Source organism: Poecile atricapillus, chromosome W (assembly GCF_030490865.1).
Source record: "Poecile atricapillus isolate bPoeAtr1 chromosome W, bPoeAtr1.hap1, whole genome shotgun sequence".
NCBI classification, from domain to species: Eukaryota; Metazoa; Chordata; class Aves; order Passeriformes; family Paridae; genus Poecile; species Poecile atricapillus.
The window spans coordinates 30,914,923-30,940,760 of NC_081288.1; the positions used below are offsets into that span (position 1 = coordinate 30,914,923).

The 25,838-nt window shown below is 35.2% G+C and overlaps 1 protein-coding gene across 4 annotated transcripts in view; it reads right to left on the reverse strand.

Moving 5' to 3' along the window:
* Positions 1 to 3,994: 3,994 nt before the first annotated feature.
* The window catches only part of LOC131592435 (apoptotic protease-activating factor 1-like), a 30,473-nt gene continuing 8,629 nt past the window's right edge, over positions 3,995 to 25,838 (reverse strand). The window contains exons 9-27 of one of the 4 annotated variants that reach the window (XM_058863937.1): positions 25,141 to 25,308; positions 24,198 to 24,329; positions 22,125 to 22,238; positions 21,380 to 21,558; positions 20,260 to 20,386; positions 18,221 to 18,346; positions 17,516 to 17,647; positions 16,618 to 16,743; positions 15,390 to 15,551; positions 14,993 to 15,121; positions 14,138 to 14,263; positions 13,101 to 13,220; positions 12,355 to 12,480; positions 11,881 to 12,006; positions 10,330 to 10,449; positions 9,883 to 10,008; positions 9,006 to 9,131; positions 8,421 to 8,567; positions 3,995 to 5,634 (exon numbers count right to left, since the gene is read on the reverse strand). In XM_058863937.1, coding sequence (XP_058719920.1) covers positions 5,491 to 5,634; positions 8,421 to 8,567; positions 9,006 to 9,131; positions 9,883 to 10,008; positions 10,330 to 10,449; positions 11,881 to 12,006; positions 12,355 to 12,480; positions 13,101 to 13,220; positions 14,138 to 14,263; positions 14,993 to 15,121; positions 15,390 to 15,551; positions 16,618 to 16,743; positions 17,516 to 17,647; positions 18,221 to 18,346; positions 20,260 to 20,386; positions 21,380 to 21,558; positions 22,125 to 22,238; positions 24,198 to 24,329; positions 25,141 to 25,308 — 2,556 coding nt within the window. In that variant the 3' untranslated portion in view covers positions 3,995 to 5,490. Of the gene's footprint in view, positions 5,635 to 8,420; positions 8,568 to 9,005; positions 9,132 to 9,882; positions 10,009 to 10,329; positions 10,450 to 11,880; positions 12,007 to 12,354; positions 12,481 to 13,100; positions 13,221 to 14,137; positions 14,264 to 14,992; positions 15,122 to 15,389; positions 15,552 to 16,617; positions 16,744 to 17,515; positions 17,648 to 18,220; positions 18,347 to 19,609; positions 19,705 to 20,259; positions 20,387 to 21,379; positions 21,559 to 22,124; positions 22,239 to 24,197; positions 24,330 to 25,140; positions 25,309 to 25,838 lie in introns of those variants that run through there. The other 3 variants (XR_009280607.1, XM_058863940.1, XM_058863939.1) reach the window with 3 other exon arrangements.

Below are 25,838 nucleotides of genomic sequence, written 5' to 3' on the forward strand. Positions count from 1 at the left end.
TAACTGGGAAGCACAAAAAGAAATGTTGTCATTGTTACTTGGGGACAGGAAAACTTGTTCTCAAAATGTCTCAAGACTAGTAAGAGTTTGAACCAGCAGGCTACAAAGTCTTATCAACCCAAACACTGACTAATGAGGAAGAGGAATATGAACAGTAATTACTATCTCTGGAGGACATGGCAGGAAAATAATATGATTTTTAGAAATAAATCACTGTTACGTGCTAGAAATTACTGTAGAAAAGTGCTATAGAAATTATATTTTCTATACAATTACAGAGGAGAATTAGAAGAGTCTAAATGCATTAGAAAAGTAAAATAAAAGTTTTTTTAAATACCAAGCATAGTCCATGTGCATTTATACATTAGAAATAACACATGCTTTACCTAAGAAGCATCCTGTTTACTTTCAAAGAGTTTGAATGGGTAAATTTGCCTCATTTTGAGTCATTTTAAACATGATTTTCAAAACCCATCTGAGTTCTACATTATTAGGGAAACTGAACAAAGTTAAAAATAAATCAGAGATGCAAATAAATTGAAGGAAGCTAACACAGTAAGAAATTAAAAATACCACATAAACACATGGAATCTAATTGCAGCATCCTAAGTAGCACTTAGAGGATGCCTCTTGAGTACAGAACAAGAATCCTCTCTAGCCTGAAGGACATGATTCTAACCATTCTCAGAGCACTTCTCCTATGTACAACATATGGTTTGTTAAATGGAAACAAGCACAGGAAGCTAATTTGTTCTGTAAACAGTCAGGCCCCAAGAGAGAAACTGCCTATTGAAACACTTACAAGATACTTTAGCTTTCTCATCCTCCTGAACAAACACACAGAGGCAGCTTAAATAGCTCTAGCCAATTATCACCCAGTTGTTCTATATCCCTCAAGTGCAACTCTCCTGCAAGTAGGAGATGATATAGGAAGTGATGAAGCTGTCAATGACACAGGCAAACTGAAAATAACTCCTTTATACTCTTTCAGGAGGTACCCTAACAATCTCAGCCTAGGCCTCTATTAAATCTAGTTGCGAGGTTTCTCATAAAATCCCTCCTAGAAGAAAGCTGTTCAGTGAATTCATCTGGAAGAAAAGCCTCTTAAAACCCAAGAAAAGCTCGCATCCATGCTCCAAACCCATTGGTCTTCACCTCCCCCCAAAAAAAAGCCACAGAGAGCAGCACACCCCACAGAAGCTTTAGAAGTGCTGAAAAACACAATCAATCAATCTACTGTCAATCTACTTCAGAGTTCTAGCCACAAACAAGTCCAGACTCAGCTTAACATCTTACTGCATATTGGCAGAGGCAGTGATGGTGCCCCATCCCTACCTTGAAAGAACAAAGTGAAATTGAGCACAGAAAAAGAAAAAAAAAAGACATCATACTGGAAGTGTTCAGAGTATCTGGCACCCTCCCTGTCCTCCAAACAGTAAAGGTTATTTGGCATCTGCTTTTCATGGAATCATGACAGAAATAAGGTGTCCCAAGTCCTCAGAGCTTTTGGGCATCATCATTACCATCTATAAACCCAAATAAATTTGTGCCTCCATAGTAGACACAGGAAGAAAGGAAGGAGGAAAGCAGAAGGTGGACAAATACACCTCCCACCTGTTACTATGGGGTTAAATGTTTCTGAAAATGTTTCTTACAATCTTGTAAAGGTAGGCCTCAAGAATGCTTGGTATTAGGGATGGTCTAGCAAGCTGAAATTTTTACAGTAAAGGGAACTGGTACTTAGGGTCTCCAAGATACCCACCCAGAGATAAGATTCGTACATGTTCGTACAAGGATGAGCTAACTCTCATGAAGCAATATCAATAAAGTTTATGAGGATTTATTAATGAAGCAATATTGATAACGTTGTTATAGTGATTACTGCTACAGCTGAAATTGTATAAATATGTGCACTTTGGACAAAGACGATGGAGCTAGATTTGGCTTGCTGATACCCCTAGTTCCTGCACGCTTCAATAAAGCACCTGCATATAATCAATCTGTGATTAGGTGTGTTCCTGAATGCTAACACACCTACCAGAGGGAAATACAGCCTCCAGGCTGACTTTTCCATTCCTGGACATTGCCATGGAGTCTGTACTTGCTATGAAGGAGAAAGGGCAACCAAGCAGCTCCAAAGGAGGCTGTGTTCTACTAGCAATTGCAACAACATACCTGAATTCTCAGCAATCTGCTGGCATTTTGGATTTAGTGGCTTCTTAGAGATGAGGGCAAGCAGCCTCCTGCAATGTTCTGTTCCAGGAGGGCAGAGGAAAGCACCCGAGTCAGAGTCTCTCAGTCTGGCTTTCCCCAGAAACCTGCAAGGGCATCAGCTTCTACAAAACACCTCGGGAGAGCAGTGATAAGGACACAGACTGTTGTTGCTATATACAACCTGGGCAACTGGGCCCCATACAGAGACTTCACCTTCAAATTTAAAAATTGTAAAAACCCCCTCAAAACAGTGATTTGCACAGCATTCTGTAACAGGGAGTTTAACTGCATAATTTTCAAAAGGAAGAAAAAGAATTTTGGGGTAGTGGATAATCCTCTAACGGCAACAGGTTACCAGTTCTACCCTCACAACAACACTACAAGAGTTCTACAAAAATCTCAGGCACTAAGTGCACAGTTCTATTTCAAACAACTGTGCAAGATAAGAGGGGGGAGAAGAACACTGTAGTTGGAGGAATGGTGCACTTTAAGGCAATACAAAACATTCAGTGCATCACACAGGGGTACAATTCCTAGGAAAAGAGAAAAAAAAGATATGTGAAGCAGCTGTAGGTCTAATTGACAATGAAAAGACTCAAAACTTCTACAGAAACTAATAGGCATGGTTAATAGTAAGTATACCTAAAAATCATTTACACTAAAGCATATTATAATTTCAGCTAAAGGACTAGACAAAATTGGCAATGCTCATTAGTTAAATTTGAATGTAGACTGATTAACTTTGAACTGACATAAAAAAAGGTAATGGAAACACTAATGTTCAATCCACATAAATTCTTTTAGCTAAGTTCTCTTTTGTATTCCTTTACAATACATGTAACACCTAAGAGAACAGCCAAATCTGATGACACAGCAAGACTTATTTTTTTTTATTACAATAAACTGTCTTAAATATTTTTAAATTTAAGAAGTTGTTTTCCTGGCTCCCATTTTAATAATTTTTCACTTGAAATTTTTTGTACTTTCCTTGCAAATCAGATGTACTCTTTGGCTCTTCAGACATTTTCACACCTATTTCTCTTCTTCCACCTCAGTTTCTAATACTTACAGCCAACTCCAGACTTCTACATATGTGAATGCAACCATCCCAACATCACCTTCTGTGAAGAACACCTTCCTCAGTTCCAGCAACAAGCACAATACTGCTGTGCTGTCATTCCTCCAGAACATCCATGAATGGAGTAATTATCTCACATTTCCTCAAGTTTTTGTGCTATTTGCTTCCTAATCACTTCAAAATTGCAATTGTCTATGAAGTCTGCTCATGCACCATTTGCTTTCTGCATTTAAATGTGATCCGATTTTCTTTCTTATCATCAGAATTTCATTAGGATTCTCAGAGAAGAGAACTTTCATGGGAAATATGTTTCCTGTACCTTTTAACCTGGTTGGGTCTCTAAGCTCAGCCTATGCAGTAAGGACAGCACAGTCTCTGGGATAGAGGGACACACTGGCTAAGGAAGCTTCCCATTCCTTGGATCTTCAGCTGCTCAGGAGGTACTGATGGGCACTCTGCAAACTGGACAGTAGAAGCAACTCTGTCCTGAACATTGCAGACATATTCCAAGACTTTGTTCTCCCTCTGTTTACTTTTTCCTCCACACCCATATTTAATACTGTTGCTCACCTGTCAAAGCACTTTTAATGTAGTTTGTAAAGCAGCATTATGTTTAGACTGAAAACAAAACCACAGTAAAAGATGCAGCAGTCCCCCTCCATCCCAGGTATAAAAAAACTGACTCAGGAATTCAAATTCATTTAAAACTTTGGCCAATATTGCCTGGATCATCTTTATTAAGTACTGAACATACTTGGAGTACAAAACATCGTGGTCTTTTCTATTGAATTTCTTCTCTTTACATTTCTGCCAGCAGTACTTTGATTATACTGACCCGTATTCAACAGCACCTTAGAAAGAGTAGAATTTCAAGTTGGAAAAGAGGAAAAACTGGGGATTGTCCAACCAGGGAAATACTAAGAATGCCTATTAAATTTTATGAAATGCACACAAAAAATACCAAAAGTAAAAATTTCATTATTCAGTACCAGTTACTTGCTACAGTACTTTCTACAATCAAGTAGTTAGACAGTGTTCTACTGCCACCTACAAAAATATGAAAATCATATGAATGCTTGTGCAGTTGCTCATAGCAGTTAAGAGGCAATTGAATAGAAAAAGGCTTACTAGGTATCAAATAGAACATTGCTACCCAATTATTCAGAAAGAATTTGTCAAGTACAGTTAGTACAAAACACTGATATTTCTACCTCATATTGAATCTATAAATAGACTGTAAAAATCACAAAAAAATTTTAAAAAAACATAAAATCACATATTACCAGGCAAGAGATCAACCGGGCGTAGAATCCCATGTAAACAAAGCTGACAACAGTAAAGTGTCTCCATAGTATAAACTGAATGCTATTTCCAAAAGAAAAAAAAACCCTAAAATTCACACCTTCTTATAATTTTCAATACATAACTTTTAAGCCATTTTTATTCTCATTTTAGCTGGTTAGCTGAACTCATCCTTTGACTGGAAATGTGGCACAGTCTCTTCCACTTCAGTTACAATACTGAATTTCAGATTTTGCTGTGAGAAAAGAAGATTCAGGATGTTCCCCTTAATGGGGACAGCTCATACATGTTACAGTGCACTTTATCTCCACAGGTTTGAAGCATGAGGGCTCTTACTGCAAGTGGGAGGCACAGCTGCTGTAAACTCAACATCTACTCGATTTGGTTTGAACATTAAGCACCAACATGGCTGGTTCCATTTTTCAAATGAAGAATTCCCCTGCCTCTTCCCATTCTGTACTAAATGAAAATCCTTACATGACACCTAAAAAAAATGGGTTTTTTGCATCTAACACAGTTGTGTTCATGGCTAGAGAGCATTTAGCCATCAGCTTTAGCATAAAATACCATTTCAAAGTATGATACACATATTCTTTCTTCACTGCTATTAATATTAATTTCAACTAATTTGAATAAATCTTAATATAATTTCCTTATAAAACTGGAAGCAACACACTTAAAATGCAAATCAAGATTCAAGGATTATAATAATGCTTATTAAAAACAAGATTAAATGCAAGATCATTTGAAAAAACATGCATGAAAGTATATAAATATACATGAAAACATCATTAATGAAACAATTAAATATAATTCACAGCTTAATGACTGTCGGACAAAGCAGAACTTTTTCCAGAGTAAAGAATTGGTTATCTTTGCAGCATTCAGCCCATTAATCAGAACTTCTGTAATACATAAAGAATACCAAGATTATCAACAGTCACATATACTTTGAAATTAGGGGACACATGTATTGACTTGAGGTTTGTTCCATTTGTGTAGAAGGTTTGTAAGGATTCTCCAGTAGTTACATTCCACCACTAAGAAAATAAAAAAAACATGCTTTCAGTTAGGTGAAGGAAGTTCAGAATAAAATCTGTTAACAGGTTTAAAATGGCTAGCCCAGTTGACTGCTTTTAGCAAAGAGGGAGAATTAAAAATAAAAACATCAAATTAATTAACATTTAAAAATAAATAATCTTTAAGTAGAATAAGTTTAGGACTAACTACTAAATATAAGGCTTTAAGATGAAAAGAAACTTCAGAAAGACTGAAGTTGTTAAATCTCAAGAAAACATACAAAATAAATTCAGGTACTGCCCCTTACCCCAACACAAAATGCAATCAATAGATACTGCCAGATAACTGAAACTATAGCTGAAATAAAAACTTAGCTAGACACACAAGAGGACTGATCATCTACATGCTTGAAACCGTTTGCACTTTTTTTTGTAGGACTGACTTCTTTTTCAGTGAGATTTACAATTAAGATTTTTTAGAATACACAGTAAGCATTAAGAAAGAAACCAAGAAACCTTCAACCATCAGTTTACAGTAGTCTGAAATTTCACCATTTCTCAGAAAAACTGTAGACCAACACAAAACTGGACCTAACACAATCCAGCACAAAGTTGTTATTCCACTGTGCCAGTAAAGTCTGCCTTCTATTCCTGCAGCATTTGAGTGCAGCAGCAAAATATCAGAACAATTACCTTCAGCTTTGATCACATTGAAAAGATGTTATTACTACTTTTTAGCTTACTCATCTCATGAAATATGTAACATTATAGTTGTGTGCATAATACAGATTGGCAACTACACAGCTACAATGCTCTGATTAAAAATACTGCTCCTAAAGTTCCTGTTATTTGGTGGAGACCCTCTCAAAAAAAAGAAAAAAAAATTAACTAAACCAAAAATGGATCTTAATGTGCTTTTGAACCTTCGTTCTGAATAAATGTGAATAAAAGGTGCTGAGCCAGTGTACCATTCACACAACAAGGTCAATAGTACTCAGGTGGATACACCTCATCTGTGGCTAAGATGACTCATTCATTTAAAGGTGTCGATCACACAGTCCAACTCAGTCCAGCTTCTAGGGGTCCAGACTCCCAAAATGTTCTGGACTTTCCCTGACTAGTATCTCCCTACAAAATGGTTGTGTGTGTGTGTGTTTTCAGGCACATCATATACATCTATCTGTAGATCCTGAAAGAAAAGCAGAAATACAATACTTTCAGAAGACATTGTGATTGAATCTGGTCCCGTGACTGGGAAAAGACAAATGCCATACCCACTTTCACAAAGAGCAAAGAAGGTACTGGGAACTACAGGTCAGTAATCTTCACTCCAGTGTCCAGGATTATTATGGAACAAGTTTTCTGGAAGTCATTTCAAGTCACATGAAAAACAAGGATGTGATCTTGAATGACTAGCAGAGATACACCACAGGCAAATCATGCTGAACCACCTGACTGACTTCTGCTGACAATAATGGTGTCTCTACAAACAGCTTGGGAAGAGCTGGATGTGAGCAACCTTGACTTTAGCCAGGCCAACAGCATGGTCTCCCATAGCATCCCTACATTCAAACTGGAGGGGTTAAGGTCTGGCTGAGTGGAATAAAGGGTAGGTAACAAACTGAGAGGGCTGTCAGCTCAGTCACTGTGTGTTGAGCCCTACCCAAAGTCCAAGAAAAACACTGACAAACAGGAGCAAGTCTAGCACACGGTCACTGAGGTGGCTGGACACCTAGAAGAGGTGTCATGGAAGACAGAGCATTGCATTTGTTTAGGAGGCTAACTGCTGTCTTCAACTACTAATAAGAGGGTTAGAAACAACAGTCAGTCCCTCCTTTCAGGACCTGGAGGCAGCCCTGTTGGACTGGGGACAATACTTCGAGGCAAGGCCCTAAACAATTTTACCTAACTCTGCAAACGACTTCTAGCAAGGGGCTGAACTACAAGAACTCCAGAAGTCCTGACATCCTAAACCATTCCATACTCCAAGAAGCATCACAACACCATACTGTGCAACCACAAGATAAAATGAGGAGGAAGCTAGAAACACAAAGTATGTCTTGTTCTTTAATATAAAATGAAGATCAGAAGGTGCTTTCAAAACTAACTTAGAAATTTCAACTCCTTATTACATGGTTACTGACTTCAAAGAATTAGTCTGATAGAATGTCTAACAGCTAGACACTGACCAATGATCAGCTAAAATCCATCTCTCTGAGGAAAGAGCTTCACCACCTGTCATTTCACACACACACAGATAACACACAGCTTTCTAATAATAGGTGTTAGATATCACAAGGGGGAAAAAACCAACACAAAACTCATGAGAAATTTAAAATTACAAAGAGCCATTCACAGACCGAAAAAAGGCCATCTCTTCCCCTTCCCAAAAGAACACATGCCCAGTAGATGCCTGAACCAATGAAAGATTGATGAAAACACTGATTTCCTCTGAATATTACTTATAAAATGTCATTCAAGGCAGAAAATCATCACCTGAAATTTCTTCTGAATTTCTGACAAAATTTAAGCCAAAATTAAAGATGCTGAGGAATGACATTGCAAATGAAAATCTGAAGTTAATAAAAATGGAATGTATGGAGTCTGAAAACAAACCTGAATTCCCTTAAAAGAGTTTTTCAGGGGACTTGCAGATATAAGAAGCAAAAAGTGCTATACCATTGCAAAAATGAAGCAGCTTTGTGTTAAGTAAAATGTTTCAGGTCTGTTTATTGAATTGGTCTTAACTGTCAGAGTACTGCCATTTAATAAGGTATGAAAGGGTAATTTATTATTTCAAGGCTTACCTTAAGATAACCTCCAGATGACACAAGCATTTTATTGTCAGGAGAAAAGGAGAGGTCTGTTACCCAACCCCCATGTGTTGGTTCTCCTTCATCTACAGTAACTGGGGAGCAGAAGTGAAGTAATGCACCAGTTAAAACATCCCAAATCTAAAAGAGAGGAAAGAGCATTTATAGAAAGAAACTTAACAGGGAAAAAAATGCCTCAAATAAGGAAACCTGAAATGCATTTTTCTGTATTAGAGAAAAACAAAACAACAACTTGCAAATATGTATTCTATTTGAAGTGACAAAATAATTTTTTAAAAAAATCTTGTTAGAAGAATCTTAGAACTGTATCTTATGTAGAGGATTTAATCACACATGCAATTCACAGTAGAATCATGTGAATCAGTTCCTTAGCATTCATGGAACATAATCTATCAATATGGTTACAAACTATTGCCTCATGTGGCAAACTTTGCTATTTTCACCCTGATGTTTATCACAGTGCTAAGAAATTAGACTTGTAGAACACAAACCATAAAAATTCTTCCATCTGTGAAGTGACAACTGAATTATAAACTAACATCAAGATTAGAGCAGTACCCTTATTTCTCCTTTGTCATCTCCAGTGGCCAATAGTTTGTTATTAGGAGAGAAAGTACAGCACCGCACACAGGCTTCATGGCCTTTCAGTTCATGAAGAGCAGATGAACTTTCAAAGCTCCATATCTAAATGGAAAACATTACAGAGGAGTGAAAGACAAGTTCAAAACCAATCATGATTTCTTTCTAAAAAGCATAAGCATTAAACTGTACATAAGACTTTTTATACATATGCATATTTGTATATGAATTTATGTAAATGTATTATACTGTAGAGTCTGGTTTTCTTTTTTATTACTTGAATCACACAAGAATGCACTTGCTACGAATTACTGAACTGACTGTATGTATCTTTCCTTGGACTATACATCTTAATAAAACCTATATATTTACAAGAAAGTTTAAAGGTGTTCATAGAAATAGGATCCATCAGTCACTTGAAAATTATATTTTAGAAATCTAATGTAATGCTTTAGGAAAATATTGGGGCAGCATCAGTTCACTTTGTGCACCTGCCTTCTGAACCTATGAACAGAAACTTCACTGGAAGTCTTGGAAATTTTTCTTTACTTTACAAATTAAGAATGTTAGGCTATCAACAAACTGATACAGAGAAACAATCAAAGTGTTCTGCACAAAGCTGTGAACTAAACATGCATTTTATTTGTACAGAAGTCACTAGGCTTAAGTTATATCCAAGATCAATTGCGAATGACTGCAACAGCTTTAGAAACACATTGATGGATACAGGAAATTTAAAACTAGAATTACAACAGGATAACTTGAATAATCACTAGTTACCACAAAATGAAAAATACAGATTACTTTTCAGGACAAATAAGGCATCACTTTTATCTCTGTACAAAAGGTAACCAACCTTTGCAGTTTTGTCAGCAGAAGCAGATGAAAATTTACTACCATCAGGTGAAACAGCACAGGAAAGAACAGCACCTCCGTGACAAGCAAAATCTTTTTCTGGATTTCCAGTAGTGACATTCCAAACCTACCACGTATACAGAAAAAAAATGTTAGTTTTTCAACATAGTAAAAAGGTTAAAACACACGACATCATATAAGGGATAAAACTCAGCTAGATAGTTCTAATGTGGCAAACATTTTGTTATACTCACTGGAATAGTTAAAATACAACAGTGTAGATCTTACTGGAAATAGAAAATCCAAAATTTTGTCTTAAAAGTCAGCTTACACTTTGTGATTGATTCAGCAAAATGTGTACCCACACAAAACGTAGGAAATACCAAATGTTACAAGAGACAGTCAAACGTGTTTGATGTGATTTCTCAGTTCACAGCCTTCTACTCACCTTAACGGTTCCATCGAATGACCAAGAGAGAAGTTTTGAATCTTCCAGAAGTCTAAAATCCTTGATTGCTTCCTTGTGCCCTCTTAGAAACAAACATTCACTCAACTGCCAATTCCATACCTAATCATAAAAATCAAATACATTTTTTTAAAAAGTGAAACAGCAAACATAAGAAGCATGAACTAACTTTTTATTTTTAAGTAATAGGATTAATAACAAATTCTTATGGCGATGGTGATTAATTAAAATGTTAGATATTGAAGTGATCCATAATGGAGATGCTGAAGATTGAGAGTGCTATAGTATATAATAGTCAGCTTATGACAGAGCTCCCTATAATACAGATATCATCTCATTTGCAAAGTGAATTTGATACTTAAAATTCACTGGTAATTTAAAAAAAATAATAAAAAAAGCAAACCAATAACTTTCAGGCACCTCAGTAGTTTGGGGTTTTAAACCTTTGATCACTGCAACATATAGATTTATTTCACCTGGCAGGCCTCATGTTTTTCTTACTTAAATTAGATTTCTTTGTATTTTTAAAGGGCATTTTTAATGAACTGCCATTTTGCTTTGCCTTTTTATAACAAAATGACACTTCTACTTTTAATTCAACTATTCACTGCAAAATGAATCAAGTGGAATTTTTTTTCTACAGAAGCTATTAAGCATCAATTTATTTTGAGCAGCAGTGATTGAGTAGCTTTCAAAGGAGCAGGTTTCCTGCAGCAGGGAGAACAGAAAGCCGCGTGTGCAGGTGACAGTCGCGGGGCTTTGAGCGATGCGCTGCCCAGCAGAGGGAGCTCAGGACCAGCAGAAACACTTCCCATGGCAGAGCCGGGAGAAGGATGCCAAGGTCAGCACCCAGGAGTGCTTTGGAGGTTTCATTCAACTCCAGGTTTGGCTGTGTGGGCTGAAGGCTCATGAGCAGCTGGACCAAGTGCTTAGGGATCCTCTCAGCACTCTGAAGTGCTCTCTCTGTAGGGCAAACCAGGGCTCAGCAAGCTCAGCCTGAGACACGGATCTTTACTGCAGAACTGCGGCCCTGAGGTGGGTACTGTTAACACAGACACACCAGAACGCACACCAGAGCAAACCTACCTTGCTGAGAGGCAGAGCTTCACCATTGGAGCCCACATTAGTGCAGTCACTCTATTTCTAGCTGGTTTTCAGCACTGCACTGGACAGGTGGGCACACCAGCCCGCTCAGAGATTTTTTACATCGTTCCCCAAGACAGTGGAAGCAAGCACACTGACAGATCTACAGCATCCCAAAACCTCATTTCAGAGCTGCTAAGTCACCTCGTTTGACAGCTAATGTTCCTTTTCCTCCTCTCAAAGCCTTTCTATCATCCCCATCAGTAAAAACAGAAAATCTGTAATAGTCATTATCACAGAAGGCATAAATAAAGGCCATGTTTTCTACAGTCCCTAGCTCTTAGATGGAGCAATACAGAATACAGTAGTCCTTTACTGAGTTTATATTATCTATAGTATAAAAGCCCTTTAAGTAAGTTACAGCATTATCTTTTTAAATATTGCCCAAACCTGTATAACGGAATCATGAGCACTTGAGATGAGAGTCTGACAATCAGGTGTAAATCGACAATGCTGCACCGATGTCCTGTAGGCCTCCCAGGACTTCAGAATTTTCCCATCTGACAACTGTAGTACCTTTACAATGAAGAATGTAATAATTGCATTTATTTGACAAACTTGAGGAAAACAAGAACATGAAATTTCTTTTTTAAATAACATGAGATTGTAAATACATGATTTTAAGTCATTGGATTGGAACAACCAAAAACTCGTATTAGCTTAGTCTGGTAAAATGAAATTCAGAGCTAGATTATTAGCATTACCTTTAAGTTATTTTAGTTTAGACATTACTCACGTAAATTGAATTACTATATTGAAGAATATAATTGCATGAAGTCATCCAAGTAGCATTTTTGTAAAAAGAAAAAGCATAAAGAAGAGTGTTTTCCTACTATTTTTAAGATCAGATTTAGGATTTAATACCTTTATTGTTCCATTCTCCTGCCCAAAAGCTGCAAATTTAAGATCTTCACTTAAGCAACAGCAGGAAATGGGAGACTCTTGGGCTGCTGTCTGCATAATAACATTGTCTGTATTTCCATTGATAAGCTAAAAAATAGGAAGGTAATTAAGGTATTACAATATTTTAAAATTTAAACTTAAATAAATTACAATACAGAGCTGAGAATGCCAAAGGGAACACTTATGAACTTTAAATTATGAGTTACTTTCATGAAGCACTTGGGTGTGGCAGGGCCCACATTACTAAGAGTGTAGCCACTATTTCCTTTAGCACAAATCTGGGCTCACACCTCTCACTGCCCCAGTTTGAGATGATCCATTCAGCTGTTACACAGAGCTTTGAAGCATTGCATATTTTGCTGTGTAACACCAGGTCTATAGCTGCTGCAGGTTACACTTTGCTGTGCACATCTGAGCCACTAGGAGGGCCCACAGACCCCCATCATGAAGGGATGAGAGTTCTGGTCCTCTGCATCTACACTCAGTTTCAACATTAATGTAAGAATTTCCCCTGAAACCCTATTTTTTCACTTATTAAACTAGGCACAGTTTCTAGATGCAAAAATATTACCATACATTGAGTCATCTGCTACAGATTCAACTCTTGAAAGCCAAGAACAAGAGGTTCTTTCAGTGCTTCCTCAGTTTTCTACTGAGATTTGCAGGTAACATTCAATCGTACTAAAATATTGATAAATACATCTTACTTGTAAATTCTTCTGATTGTAGATGGCTAAAATCATCACTTCACCATTGTGAAATACAACATCTAGTTCACTTTTCAGCACAGCATCAGAAGACTTGCACACCTTCTTTGTTTCCCAGATCTGTTGAAGAACACAGTATTTGATTACTAATGTTATCTTTATTAAAGAACAAGACAGACTTGAAACAAGACAAACAAGAAAAACTTGCTGAGTAACAGCACATGTAAACCAGGTGTTATAAACTGTTATAAACTTGCAAGTTATAGACTTGCTGTTATAAACTTGCAAGTAACACTGACTTTTTAAAACAATGAAAATGATGCTTCTGCTGGTTTTGATACTAGGGAAAGTTGTGCAATTACTACAGTGTTTCCAACAGATGAAATAGAACCTTTTTGTTCAGGCTGAATACAAGACTCCCCTGTGTTTAAAGTCATAGCTGTAACATCCAAAGATTTCTAATCCAAAGAGCAGCATTAAAATCCAATTACAAAAAATATGAAATACAGATTTCCATATTTCAGTTGCTTTCAAAATTTCAAGAATGTATGTGTTAACTTGGAAGAAAGAAAAAGGTTACCTTGGTAAGATATAGTTCTATTTTTACGGGTTTTAATGAGACATTACAATTACAGAAATCTATCCTAAATATTAACTGGCAAATATATCTAATAATGAAACATATCAATTCTGCTACAATCCTCAAAAACCTTCAAAATTCCCAATTCAGATAAAATGTAAAAGACGAATGTTATAATTACTTCTAAAGTGCCACCAGACTTCAAAAAATCATAAAGATATAAAGGAAATTTAGATAAACAGTAAATAAAGCAAAAAAGCCAGCACATTTTACTGTATATGTAAATTATTTTATAACAAATATTTAAATTAATATTGACTATAAACTTACAACATACATAACTATACTTTTATATCTTTTATATGATAGATGGTTTTACAATAAACAATTTCTTAAATGAGTTACTTAACAACACCTATCTAAATTCAGATATTTCAAAAAATTAAAGTTATCTTACGCGTATTGTCTGGTCATCAGATGAAGTCAGAAATAACGATCCATCTGGTGAAAATGTCACACAGTGAACCCAGCTCATGTGTCCTCTGCAATATGCCACTTTTGATAAAGACTTAATATTCCATAGCTACAATAAAAATATGAAAGAAAAACTGAAATGGATTTAGATTGCATTTACAGTGAATATAGTGCAAGTATACTTAATTACTATGTCTTCTAGTATTTTCTTAATTCTTATTCTGAAATCAAATGTAACAAGAACTGTGCCTGCTTTTGACATTTCAATGGTCAGGGAAATGGATCAACAGCTTCTTTGGCTGCCATGATTTTAAATGACACAGGAAAAAAAAAATCACATTAAAAAGAAAATACAAGTTCTCTTTGATCATACAGACTGAAAAACCAAAATACCCCAAAAACAACAACAACAAAAAACCCCAAACCAATCCCAACCCCAAGCTACTGCTATTAGTAAACATCTCCTCCAGTCATGCTAACCTCAAAATTATTCTAGATGTTCCCTTCTTTCTTAAGTACCAGCACACAGAAGGAGAGAGGGTTTGGTTTGAGTTAAGAAATACTCCTAAGAGTGACAAGGGCAGCTTTGGACTGTCTTAGTAGACTAGTCTAGTTTTAGATAAATGTGGGTTCCATTGTCCAAAACGAACATGTAACTTTAAAACATTTTTCCCAGCTGGTATTTTAAATTTAAGAAGAAAATTAAAAAGAATGGAGCATACCAAAAGCCTGCTAAAAATAGCTTCATCTGTTTTATTACTGCATACAAGAAACTATCAGGACAAATGTAACATTTTAAATTGCAAGTAGTCTTCCATGGTATATTGCAGACACTTACCTCAACAGAGCAGTGAGACAAAGCAACAGCTACTAACTCATCCCCAGGACAGAAGTCACAGTACTGGATTGTGCTGTGATGGCTGACAATGACTTGAGTTAACAAACCACAGGTGTTGATATCAAAAAGCTGTGAACACATAATTGCAATAGAAACCCTGCTTGAATGACTTCACTACCGACAAATAGCTTATATGCTCAACACTGTACATTCCTGAATTCAGAGGGTATTTCTCTTAGGCACAACTTTGTTGACCACATATTTTTATTTACACACACTTGAAATCAGGCACTTCTATCTGAAAGATCTTAACGGCCTGGAATTTTATCTGTAATCATAATTTCTACCTATATAGTAATACACTACCTCCAGAAGATTACTAAAGTGAGGTACTTACCAAAAGCTTGTTTTTGGCTACCACCAAAAGCATGTTACCATTTCTGGACCAAGAGCAACATTTTACTAAAACCTCCACATCATCTGATTGCTCATCTGCATTTTTGAAGAAATCTTTTATCTCAATACTTTTCAGTTCATTTCCTGAGCGTGCTTCCCAAAGCTGGAATAAACAGTAAATAGACACAGTCTCTTGGCTGATGTAAATACAGAATTCTACAGGACAGAGCTCCCAACTGCTTCTTTTAAAAAAAGGGCAGGGAATAAAATACAAAAGCCCCTTGTTACTTTCCCCCATCAATAAATAGCATTAGAATATTCACAAGTACAAATGATTTATACATTAAAAAAAAAATAAAGGAGAAAAACAAATTAAGAAATAAAAACAAACCACAAAGAGGATTATGCTGTAGCAGAACCCTCTCCTTGGGTTTTTTCCCTCTTATCATTCCAGCTACATTCCAGTTGAGCTGCCTCAACTTCTACTTATAAAATAATAAATTCAAAGGTAACACCTGCCCTGCAACACTGTAAACAATCTACTCACCAAGACAAATCTGGTACACATCTAGCTTTGTGCCTCAATTTCATTGAGGGACCTGCCAAAAATCTAGGGAACATTTCTGTCCCCTTTACCACATTTTTCCTTATTCACAACAGCTACAACAATCCTTCTTTCCTGATTTAGCAACTACATAGAAACATAACAGTGTTTCAGAAATTGCAATTCTGAAATAGCATAATTCTGTTGCAACTAAAGGCAATGAAAATAATACTTACACTCTCCAAAAAACACAAACCTCTCAGTTTTCTTCTAGTGCATACAAGAAAACAGCACATGGAAATGGCTTTTAGTTTTTATGTCTCCTGATGATTCATTTTCAGAGATGACAAAACTTCCAATTAACCTAAAAACTTACTACTATTTCTGATTAAACAATTTTTTCTCCCCACTCAAGTTTTCTTAACAAAGTACATTAGGGGGAAAAAATATTCAAAATGAGGTTAGGTTAGAATTAATGTACAACTGCAAGCAGTCAACTTTTTTTCCTGGTACTGGACAAGCCATTTCAAAATCTTGCATTACAAATGGGACAAATAATCAACTGTTTCAATTCATTAAAGCTGATCATCCAGACACAAAATTTTCTCATACATATTTTACATTTGATGCAAAACCTGCCCATTCATCATCAAAACAAAGGGATTTAAAAACATACTATATATACCTTTACTGTTCCATCTGTTGAGCAGCTAGCAACATATTCATCATCTGGTGAAAATCTGCAGTGATTGACAGAATTTTCATGACCTATCATCGTATTTCTACAGTATTTTTTATTTAAATCCCAAATCTGTATGAGAAATAAACATAAATATCATCATATTCATCATTAATAGATCATTAATATATTATATTAGATATTAATTATAAAATTATAATTATATATATAATTATATATATAATTATATATATAATTATATATATATTATATATTAATAGATTATAGATCATTAATGCTCTTCTCAAAATCATACACAGGAAACCAAAACACCACTTATTTTCTCTTAGTTTTACCGACATGCTCATGGACTGGATGCTATGCCCCAGGCTACCCTACAAATTACCTCTATCTGGTAAGATGCATGAAAACTATTAACATCAGAATTACATAAATCTAGTTAAAACTTTCTATACAGTGCAGACAAAGCCCCTGACCAGCATAAAATTACTGACAGTTTCCTCAGACTGAGAAAAAAAGCTTTGTCTTGCCTCATTCCTTTTCAATTTCCTAAATTCGAATTATGTAGCTTACACACTTTAACAAAAATTAAATACCTCGTTAGTCTTGAACAGTCAGAATATCATCAGGCCAAAGCCCTCACCTTCAAGCCCTACCAACAGAGGACCTACCCATTCTCCTTTGCTGAGTACAAACCCTTCTATTCTGCCTTGCTGAAATGTGCTTACAGAGCTGCAGTTAATGCTCTTGATCTGTTGCCATGTCTCTTCTACCAGGCTCGTTAAAAAAAACATTACTTTACAGTGTTTAGATATATTTCTACATCAACAACTACCCTGTTATGACAAGCAGCATGAGAATAATCTCAACCTTTTCCACTTACTTTGATGAAAGTGTCACTGGAGCAGGTGGCCAGAAGGTACTGACCACTTTTGTTATTGAACTGGCAGCAGTTGACCTGCTCGGAGTGTTCTTCGTATACACACCTACACTGGCCTGTTCTTGAATTCCAGACCTAGGCAGAATTGAAAGAAGAAAAACACTTTTAAATATATTTAAAGTAATTGTCTTTAAAAATATGGAAACTATGCTGAAATACAGATAAAGTCCTAAAACATTTCTAATAATACCTCAAAAATATTTTGAGGAGAAAGATGATACATTTTTAAAAAGAAGACATTATTAAGGGAAAGATCATAATTCAAATCAGAATCTGATAAACTGTGGAATTCCAACAAGATTTCGCTACTATAATGAGGAATTAAAAATCCCAACTATTTCACAGGTAACAGAAAAGAAGCATTAAATAAAGAATTATGGATAGATTAATCTCACATTATGTTCTAGTTAAAAAGAAACATCCGATAATAAAAATAAGTAGTTAATTCTGCATGGAGGATGTTAACATTAAGTATCTTATTTTATGTAATAAGTAGGACTTTTCTGTTTTATTTAATTATTAAATTATCCACATAATATTTAAGACAGTTTAAAACACCTTTAGTTTCAAGAATCTGTGCTGAGTTAGTTAAAAAGAAATTCAATTATGGGTTTGGAATAAAGAATCTTCTTTTCCTCATTCCCTTACCTTGACTTTTTTATCACTTGAACAAGTTGCTACAAATTCACCATCTGCAGAAAAAGCGCAACAGAGTATTTCATCGTCGTGGGCATTTATCTCCAGAAGTCTCTCTCCACTTTCTGCTTTAAACACCTAAATCAAAGAACAGTAAAACCTTTTAACTTGCAGACAAGTTCAAAACACATCAGTAAGTTTCTTTTATCATCTCAAATATCTCTCTTTATGTAAACTATTAAAAAAATGGGTTGATTTTTGAAAGCATTAAATTTCGGAGACAATAACGTAATTATAAAATTCTGCAAGGATGATAGAAATTGCAGGAGAGAGAATTAGTGAAAACTGATTTTATAAAATACTTCTGTTCTACCCTCACTCTTTAAACCAAGAGCCATGCCCTTTCACAGTTGATTTTAACAGTAACTGCAAAACACATTCTATTAACAAAATTTAAGATATTCTTAAAACTACAAATTCCAGTTTTATATGTATGGGATACCCATACATCTAAAGTAAGAATATCAACAGAATTGATGATTGGAGGAACAAAACACCAAAAATAATAGGGAAAAATTGAGAGGAAAATTGTCACACACTTCAGTCCCAAATTAGGTATGGGCAATGAAAGGACAGTTGGGGGAAAGTGCTACATATTAATGAATTTCCTCAAATTCTGAGGATTGAACTTTACAGTCAACTTTTCAATGTGGGGTGGGCAGGCACTGGAAATCAGGTCTCCTTTTGCATCATAGCTTACATATTCTTGATTATTATAACAAATCACAAGGTGTTCTTTACAGCGTTTTTCAGATTTTTTTTAATTGAACAAAAAAAACAATGACAATTAAATGGTTGGTATTTTTTCAAATAAGAACGTAAGTACTGAAGTAACAGGAAATCAACCTTCACAGTAAATTCTACACAATATCTATATCTGTTCCTAATCTAGGAATCATTTTTTTAAGTAGCCTTGAAAACAGAAAAGCTTAAGCCATAATTAGAAAAAACATGAATAAGCTCAAAGTTAAAAAATGAAAAAAGGATTATGGCTAATTTTGCTATTGTTTCTTCAATGAAAGTTTAGTTAAAATACAATTGCAATCCACAGGTTATTTTGGGTGTAAAATGAAGAAAAATAAGCAATCTGCAGTGTCAATAATGAGGCCATTCAGTACAGAAGCCCAGCACAGCAAGTGCAGCACAGCATGTACATCCACCAGGTACCTCCTAAGTGGATGCCATGTCCATAATACTGTACAGGCCAGCAAATAAAATAAGCAAATAAAAAGCCCAGTAACAACACAGTATGTAGCCAAATGAACAGCAACTTAGTACTCAACTTCTCAAGCATCCAAAACAACACCAAAGGTTTGCAGCAAAGTTGTTCTTTTCCCTTACCTTTGGCTGTCTGGAATATGGGTACTTTACCAGGTTACTGGCTGGCTGATTGCTAGTTTTCTTGAGAGCTGGCTGACTCCCCTCCAGGCAGACTGCTGGCAAATTTATATTAGTCACGTTCCTCTCTGTCTCTTCTAATCTGCTTTCTAAGCACTTTGGGCTTGTTTCCAATTTAATACTGTCCTCAGCTTCAGGCGTTTTCTCCACAGATATACTTTTGCATTAAGACATTTCACTAATTAAACACCAAAGTGGCATAATGTCCACTACCATCCCATATAAATAAATAGTAAAGCTATACCTAAAACATCTTACTGCTCCTCACTGCTGTAGAAGGTCTACTGTGAATGGAAATAGTATTTTTTGTAAGCAAATATTAAATAAGCTAGGGTGCATTGCTGGGCTGTGTCCTTTTACATATCATCTCATTAGGGCAGTGAGGGTACAAACCCTAAAATCACACCATTCTATTCTGAACACACAACTTGAGGTTTATACAATAATAACATCCTTGTCAATCATTTGTCTCCAACTATGATCTAGATCCAAATATTTCCAAATAGCAACAAAAGAAAAGTGACAGGACTGTTTAACAAGTGTTTTCAAATTGGTACACAGCATCTCCATTGACTCATGCATTGGTGTCTTACCTGAAGTGTTTTATCAGCTCCACATGATGCTATTCTTTGTCTATCCTTAGAAAAGCAGGCATGGTAAACTGCATCTCTGTGTGGACGAACAACCAGACGGTAGAGATTTTTCAAGGATTTTTTATTTCTACAGGATAAGACAATGATTTAGATGAGTGCCTTTGTGTTATTCAAAATCATCTCTAAGAAGATTAACACTTTTTCACACATCTTGAGCCACAAGCTTTATAAACAACCAACCAACCCACTACACCTCACCTCTCAGCCTTCATGCTTTGTTCAAATTCCAACATTCACTCAAGAGGTTTATACTGTGTTCCAACAGTTACAGCTTAGAGACCAAGAAAGATAAAATTTTTATGATCTGAAATATGCTATTTCCAAATATAAACTTTTTCCTGAGAATTCTGTTTCTCATGCAGGAGAACTCTTCCTTTTCAAGCATATTTAAAAATATTTGTAAATTTGCATAGATCTTCACAAATTTCCTTAATTTTCATGACAAGAGAAGACATCAAAAGAGAAATATCAAACAGAATCAGAGAGTTATGTGGTCAACCAACTATTGGACAAGGCTGGGAAAATGTGTAGATCTGTACACTTTTTCCTTAAACAGCTTCCAAAAATACAATAACAGCAAAGAGCTGTTTAAATTGGAGAAATTTCAAGATTGTGTAGAAATTACAATTTCCCATCTTGATACTTCATAAAACTTTGCAAGTTAGCACAAATGCTCTCCTTTTTAAAGTCATGGTTGACTTTAATACCTAAAAACATACTCTAACAATTCTAACTGTAAAATAAAATGATTTAAAGAAGATTCAAAGTATCATGTTTTCATCCTTGCATTGTTATTTAAAAGGAATAATAATTTAATACAGAAGTAAATATATTACTCAATTTAGTTTTATGTAATTATTACTAAGTTGTTGCTTTACATATTCAGAGTTCCCCCTCTTCCACAAGTTCTTGAAAATTACTACACCTTCTTTCCTCAGAAAAAAACCCCAGCAGTTCTTACAAAGATCCTTTTATTACCATACATGGTATTTAGCTGTACTTTAAATTATTTCCTTGTTCCAGGGATCAGCGTATCGGCCGACAGACTGCAGCTACTTACATCCACTCTAAATAAAATGTTCCTGTTTCCCTTTGGGCGTGTAGCTTGGCCTGTTGATACACCTCTGATGTCTCTGGCTGGCAAAGACCCAGCTGAATGATGTCAGGAAACGGCTGCCGTCCAAGAAGGTGCCCATTTAAAGACAGAAATTCCTGGAAATTCTCACGCACTGTGCTATCCTAAAAACAGAGCAGACATTTGATAACATAGATTTATCTTGGGGTTTATTTCCATGCTTTTTTTAATTTCCATATGGAAATATTCTTACAGAAGCCCTGAGCTCTATTTTTCTATGAAGTTATACCAGCAAATACGTACAATAGATTGAAATATTTCATTATCCTATTCAGAAAGCATAATATCCTTATTTTTCAAATAAAGAATATTAGCAATAGTGATTTATTCAATAAGCAGTGTGAAGTATCAAAGACTATTCCAAGTGGTCAGCATAATTCTACACCTCCTCAAAAGCAGAGTACTTTATGTACCCCCAACTAGGTATTGATCACTACAGTTATTAAGTTCCATGGCCAACTACTTACACACTGAAGTTAAAACAAACAGAAAACTGAGCTTCTTTCATTTCTATATTCTCCAGGTTAAAGTTCAATTTAATATTGGTTTCATGTTTTGTTTTTTTAAAGCTTTCTATATACCTGCCATATACATACATCCAACAAAATGCAATTACAAAATAGAAAATTGTATTTGGAACCAACTGATCATTTACCTTTCAGTATCATACCTTTTGATCCAGGATTGAACTATATTCTACATATTCATGAATCAGATGAGCAGGCCCTACCAATTCTGTTTTAGCTTTAATCCAATCTAAAGAAAACATAAGATCACGGAGCTCCTAAAAGAAATACAAATTTAAGTTCAGAGTGTAAATTTCACAACACAATTTACTTAGGGGGAAAAAAGAAAACATAGGAAATAGATAAGGTATTTAATACACTTTGGTACAACTGTCTCTTGTTGAAAACTTGGGCAATTTCCTGTTTCCGATATCTTAATCGTTCAGTTTTAAAAATTCAGTGTATAGAAGGTTAAGTTTGTTATTTTAAACTGTTCTTTGATACAGCTAGCCAAACAGCAGATGGAGGTACAGAGCAAATCTTGACTTCAGCAGCACATGAGACTTGTTTTTTTAACTCTGAAAAAGCTTCTTCTGGTCCAGTCTAGCAAAGATCAGTGCTAGATCAAAGATCTAGCAAAGATCACTGGAAGATCAATCATTGTTGATCTTCCTAAGAGTTGCTGAAACTTCTCAAACTATCGGTAAATGATCAAGGGAGTCCTGACATAACATCCTTTGATTCCTTCAGTGCTCTGGGTTGTAGCATATCAGGCCTATGGACTTCTGAACATTCAACTGATTCAGCCAGTCCCTTAAAATTTCACATTTGTCTCCACAAATGAAAAGTCCCTGTTCCCATACTCATGGTCCTCCAAACCAGGGGGCTGGGAAGACAAGGTCTGACAATATTTTTAAAGATTCAGGCAAAAAAATGCATTGAACTTTTGCATCTTTTACAAATATTGCTCCACTGTTTTCTTTAGACCTCTCCTAGAAAAACTACTTAGCAACAACACTGCACAGGTGCAAAGCGTATTCCAGTTCAAAAATCAACGAATGCCACAAGGATTAAAAGATTATCATCATTAAACTAAGAAAAGGAATACCTCCTAGCTTTATTAACCTCCCAAGAAGTAGAAATCATTTCTAAACAATGAAAAATAAGTGATACACAGCATATAAACTCTAGGAAGCACATAGTCTCAATGAGCCAGGCTAAAGACTTTTGAGAAGCTAATTCTACAAAACTTAGAAAGGCTGCTAACAAAACATTTTCACAACACACTGAAACTAAAGATACTAAGATAATGAAATAAATATAATCCAAAACACCTAGACTTGTAGCCGACATTAATTATGAAGGTTTCTATAAGAGATAAATCCACGAAGTGTATTATATGATGAGTCAGATGAACCATCTTGAAAGAAGCTCAAATGAAAAGGTTTGCACACATGTGAAATAAACAAATTAACAACCAGGACCAAATGCTATTCAAGACATTTAAAACTCAAATTCAAGTGAAACTACCAATTATTAATCTTTCTGCATGATTTGCATATTATACTAGCTCAATATCTAAAGAAGAGTAGTTGGCAAAAATGACAGCAATTTTTTTAAGGTGCCAAGACAGTCCTGGAAACAAGAAACTTGACCAACTCTTGATGGGGGGTTTTTGCTATTGAAATCAGATAATCAGTTTTTACACACAAATCTGTACGACATAAGAGGAAAAAGCTAACAAGACTTCTGAAGATAAAAAAGTAACTAACTGATAAAATGCTCTGATAAAGCTACCTGTATTATTAATTAAATTAATATTATATTATTATATATATAATAATTAAATAATATGTATATATTATATTATATTAATAATTAATATAATTAAATTAATATTAAATAACCTGTATTATTAAACAATAAAGAAAGCTTGGGTTTTCCAAAAGGTTTAGAGAAGACTTCTTATTAAAGCTTCTAAAAATGAAAAGAAAAACACAAACCATAATGGTCTAAAACAGGAAATCTTCTCAAGAACTGGCTGAAAAGATAAGATACAAAGACATAAAGTAGATTTTGTAAGGGACAGTGATTATCAGAGGACCTTCTAAAGACTGTAGGTTGAGTGTTTGGACTAAAGTAAAGGGGAAGAGAGGCTCAACTGGGAAAAGGCCTGGAGGGAAAAGCAGAGGTAAGAGTAGGTAAAAGGGAAGCAAAGGGCACCTGTCAGAACTCACCTGCTGCATTTTGGCACCTGCCATGTGATATGCTAGAAAGTTATACCAATACATGCAATCCTCTTGAGACAGAACAGGTGTATTAAGCTTGTAGTATTTCTTGTACTGATTTACTATGTTTTTATGTAGCTCCTGCAAAGTGAAGAAAAACACACTTTTGGCATCGAGGAAGTATTATTATTATTAGAAGTAGTAGTAGTATTAGTGTTATTACATTGTAAATAGCATTGAGGAATAATATTATTTCTCAGTTGTAATACATTAACGAGTGAAACAAAGCTTACCTTCCAAAGTTGCACACCTAACCTAATTTACTGCTAAAGACTTCTTCAGAAACATTCTCTGTACATTAAAAGACAGAAGAGCAAGCTGCTAACCTTGCTTCTCAGACTGAGATTAGCTGCCAAATTTCTTCATCTTAAATGTGGGTAGCCAACAACAACAAAAAAAGTATCCTTACATATCTAGATCTAAAGGAAGACAAAAAACTTGCCTTTTCTTCATATCTACTCTTTCTGCCTTGTCCTTCAGAACTGAAATTGAGCCCATCTTCCTGAAAGTACTGCCTTAAACTGAAAAAAAAAGGGAGCAAAAAGCACTTATCCGCATTAAAGAAGTTTTGTATTCTGGTAGGTCCTTGATATCTTTGGAATCAGCAGTGAAACATTACATCTCCTGCTGGAAACGGAAACATCTGATAGAAAAAATAATGGTTATAGAGTCTTCTCTCAGTTTAGTCTCTAAGCTGCAGATGGAACTGTCAAAAAATCCCTCCACAGTTTCAAGTTGAAAATAAATATTTTTAATTAGACGGCCTTAGGTTAAATTTAATTTAGACCTATGCTATGAAGCTACTCAGGGTACCATTAAACAAAGCATAATTTTCTGAAAAATGCCCAGCTTTGGAGAGTAACACTGCATGTAAGTATCAGTTGATACCAACCTGAAGCTGGTTGCGATTCTTCTCTGTAAGAAAGTCAAGCTGAAGATCATGTAAATAATAATGGAATGATTTCCCATTCCGATCACAGAACAACAGTGATTTGTTAACAAATTCCTGTAGTATATCTTCAACCTCTTCAGTTTCCATATCCCAAAGAATACAGAGAACCTAAAAAATATTTATACATTCACAGAGAAGAGAATCAGAACCAAGTTGTAGTGTCATTTGTATGAATATTATAAAAGGCTACCAATTAACTGTCAACCAAATGCATATTAACAAATATAGACACAAAGGGTAATCAATAAGTTATCAACTCCTTCATACCAAGGTACAGGACAGATATTAAAAGTTAACATATCTTTTGTCTATTTGTGCTGATTTATGGTGACTATAAAAGGAGACAAATTCCATATAACAGTTTTCAAGCTTTCAGTGAGCTCAATTACAATCTAATTAAAGAACAATATACAGAATGCAGATTGTACTTAAATAATATGAATATGTTGATTCAGTTATGATTATTTTAGTTTCACTACTAGCAATACAAGGCATGATGCAATAATGGAACAAATCTACCCAATCTAGCAATTACTATTAAGTTACATACCATAGAAGTTACACATGACAATTATAAATTTTGAGAGTTCTTTAAGGTTGTTGTTTGCATCTCACTAAAAATCAAAAGATTTTTGCAC